Here is a 2,550-nt window from a genome sequence, read left to right on the forward strand (position 1 = left end):
GAGTCAGGAGAATCATTCGAACCCAGGAGGTGGAGATTGCAGTAAGCTGGGGTACACCACTGTACACCAGCCTGGGTGACAGAATAATACTCTGTCTCAAAAAAAAGAAAAGAAAACACAAAAACATTTATACAATCTGTATTATTAACTGTTAGCAGAAGGAAGTGACAGAATACATAAAGATCTACAAAAATATCAGACAGTACAGAGCAAATATCTGACTTCATAGTTGAGAAGTTGAAGGACCATACACAACCCTTCTTTCAGGGTTGTAGATTAGAGGGGAAACAGGTTTCAAATTAAGGAGCTACTATTAAAAATAAAAACCCTTCGAGGTAGCTCACACCTGTAATCCCAGCACTTTGGGAGGCCAAGGCAGGTGGATCACCTGAGTTCAAGAGTTGGAGACCAGCCTGACCAACATGGTGAAACCCCCATCTCTACTAAAAATACAAAGATTAGCCAGACGTAGTGGCAGACACCTGTAATCCCAGGTACTCAGGAGGCTGAGAATCGCTTGAACCCAAGAGGCAGGGGTTGCAGTGAGCCGAGTTCGCATCATTGCACTCCAGCCTGGGCGACAGAGCCATACTCCATTTCAAAAATAAATAAATAAAAATAAAAACTCTTGTCACTTTTATCCTTGTTCACCCTTATAATGCAGCACGAGTTGTTCTGACCCCCTAACACTTTGGTAAAAATCCCCTCCCAAGAAACTAAAAATAGAGATACATAAATAAAACTGCAGCTTATTAAAGAAGATATTTGTGACTTGACAGTCCAGCATTTGAGCTGGAATGTGAAAGATGGAGCCCTATTCAGCCGATTCAAAACGGCAAAAACGCAATACCAGGCCTAAGGAAATACCAAAATCAAGCAAAACATCCAACATCTGGCAGCATCTATTCACAGTGTAGAGGCAGAAGTTACTGTGAAACACCAGACATTTCTGACGGAAGCGCTGGAACAGTTTCTGACTCACCTCCCGTCCCCCACCGCAGTACACACACATTTTCTCTCCTACACACAATCTGTTTGTTGCTTTTCTTGTGGGCCTCCTCAGCCCTTCCTCAATCTTCGTTAGTTTTTAACTTAATACGTCGAGCTGTCTACATTAACCTGGCTCCATTCTCCAAATTCCAATCTCCTGATACAGCTTAAGCATTCTTCCAGTCCATTTTCTATTATGCAATACTCCCCAACAACACTTACAATCACCCCCCACCCATCTTCCTTCTTCTCAGGCCTAATTTCCAAAACATTACTTCTCGCAGTCTCGACTGCAATTCAAGGCCCCATTCCATCTTTCCCATCTGTTTTTAAGGTCTTTGACCTTAATTTCCTATATTCTTTAGGCTCTCTTCAAAACTTCCATTCCTTCCCAGAGTTAGGCAGTTTAGAGTTGGGAGTCAGCAAAGGAGTTAGTTTGAGAAAGTATGTGTCTCTGTGCGCCTGCCCGCGCCGGGGGGTGGGGGTGCGAAGTGAAAAGGGATGACACATTAGGGGGAGTCTCTGAGGGAAAAGATGGCTTCACCAACTCCCACCCCCTAACAAAATTCACGATTCCCTACCTCTTTAGCAATCGAAAGTGTCCCATAACTCTTCAATACCTTTTAAGTCCCATGGCTTCTCTTCAACATTTTTATCCAAATAGACCTCAATCAACTTAAATTCTACCTGCATCTCACACCAACTAGTTACTCTCTACTTCTTAGACCTCCATGTACTTTTTTAGTTTCTCTACTCCCTTCCGTTTCTCGTTTTCTACCCCCACCTTCAATCTCCATCTCTTCTCCTCAAAGACAATCAACGTTTTCGACAGCTTCTTTTCTGAGTCAAACTCATCCTTTCCTCAAACTCCTCTGCCCACTCAGAAATCTCTATTTGAAAGCCCGGCTCGCCCCCACCTCCGCCCCAACCCGCTTACCCCTAGGACATTCCCAGCTACAGGTACCCTCATAAGTCTCGCTCTTCCTCCCATCCCACATTCCTCACAAGCTCCCTACCCATGCCCTGCCCGGCTTACCTGAGGACGAGGTACAGGAAGGGACCCCGGGATCAAAGGATGAAAAACCGACCGCCGACGACAGCCCGGAGGAGGCCGACGCCATCTTGGCAGCCCCCTCCCCCTCAACGGCCTGGCTCTTTCAATCCGGCTCTTCCTCTTCTTGGAACTGAATCTTCCCGACGTCTCTTTACAGAACCCGCGTTCTGCGGGCCACCTCCCCGCCCCCTACGGGGCCTCCCTCAGACACCTCCAGCCGGCTCCTGGACCAGTTCAAGGCCGCACCATTCCCCTGGCATGGAGGAGAACTCCCGTCTAGCACCCCCTCCACAAGTTTAACCGCTTCCCACAGGGGATACCTTCCCCTTTCACAAAAGAGTAAGCTCAAGCTGGCTGCTGGGACTCCGCGTCCGGACCAAGCCACATCAGAAAAAAAAAACGAGGCAAGAAAAGTCCCAGAGGAGCGAATGCCCCCTCTCCATCCACCCTAGCCGCGGCCTGCTTAACGCCCAACCCGGCTGCTTCACTCCGGGTGGCCCGTGAAG

General features: G+C 47.8%; 1 protein-coding gene across 1 annotated transcript in view; it reads right to left on the reverse strand.

The window, feature by feature from the left end:
• PIP5K1A (phosphatidylinositol-4-phosphate 5-kinase type 1 alpha) overlaps positions 1-2,543 on the reverse strand; it is a 54,657-nt gene extending 52,114 nt beyond the window's left edge. The window contains 1 exon segment of the mRNA XM_037744901.1: positions 2,027-2,543. Coding sequence (XP_037600829.1) covers positions 2,027-2,111 — 85 coding nt within the window. The 5' untranslated portion in view covers positions 2,112-2,543.
• Between the last annotated feature and the right edge of the window lie 7 nt (positions 2,544-2,550).

This window comes from Cebus imitator, unplaced genomic scaffold, assembly GCF_001604975.1.
Source record: "Cebus imitator isolate Cc_AM_T3 unplaced genomic scaffold, Cebus_imitator-1.0 Scaffold188, whole genome shotgun sequence".
Lineage (NCBI taxonomy): Eukaryota > Metazoa > Chordata > Mammalia > Primates > Cebidae > Cebus > Cebus imitator.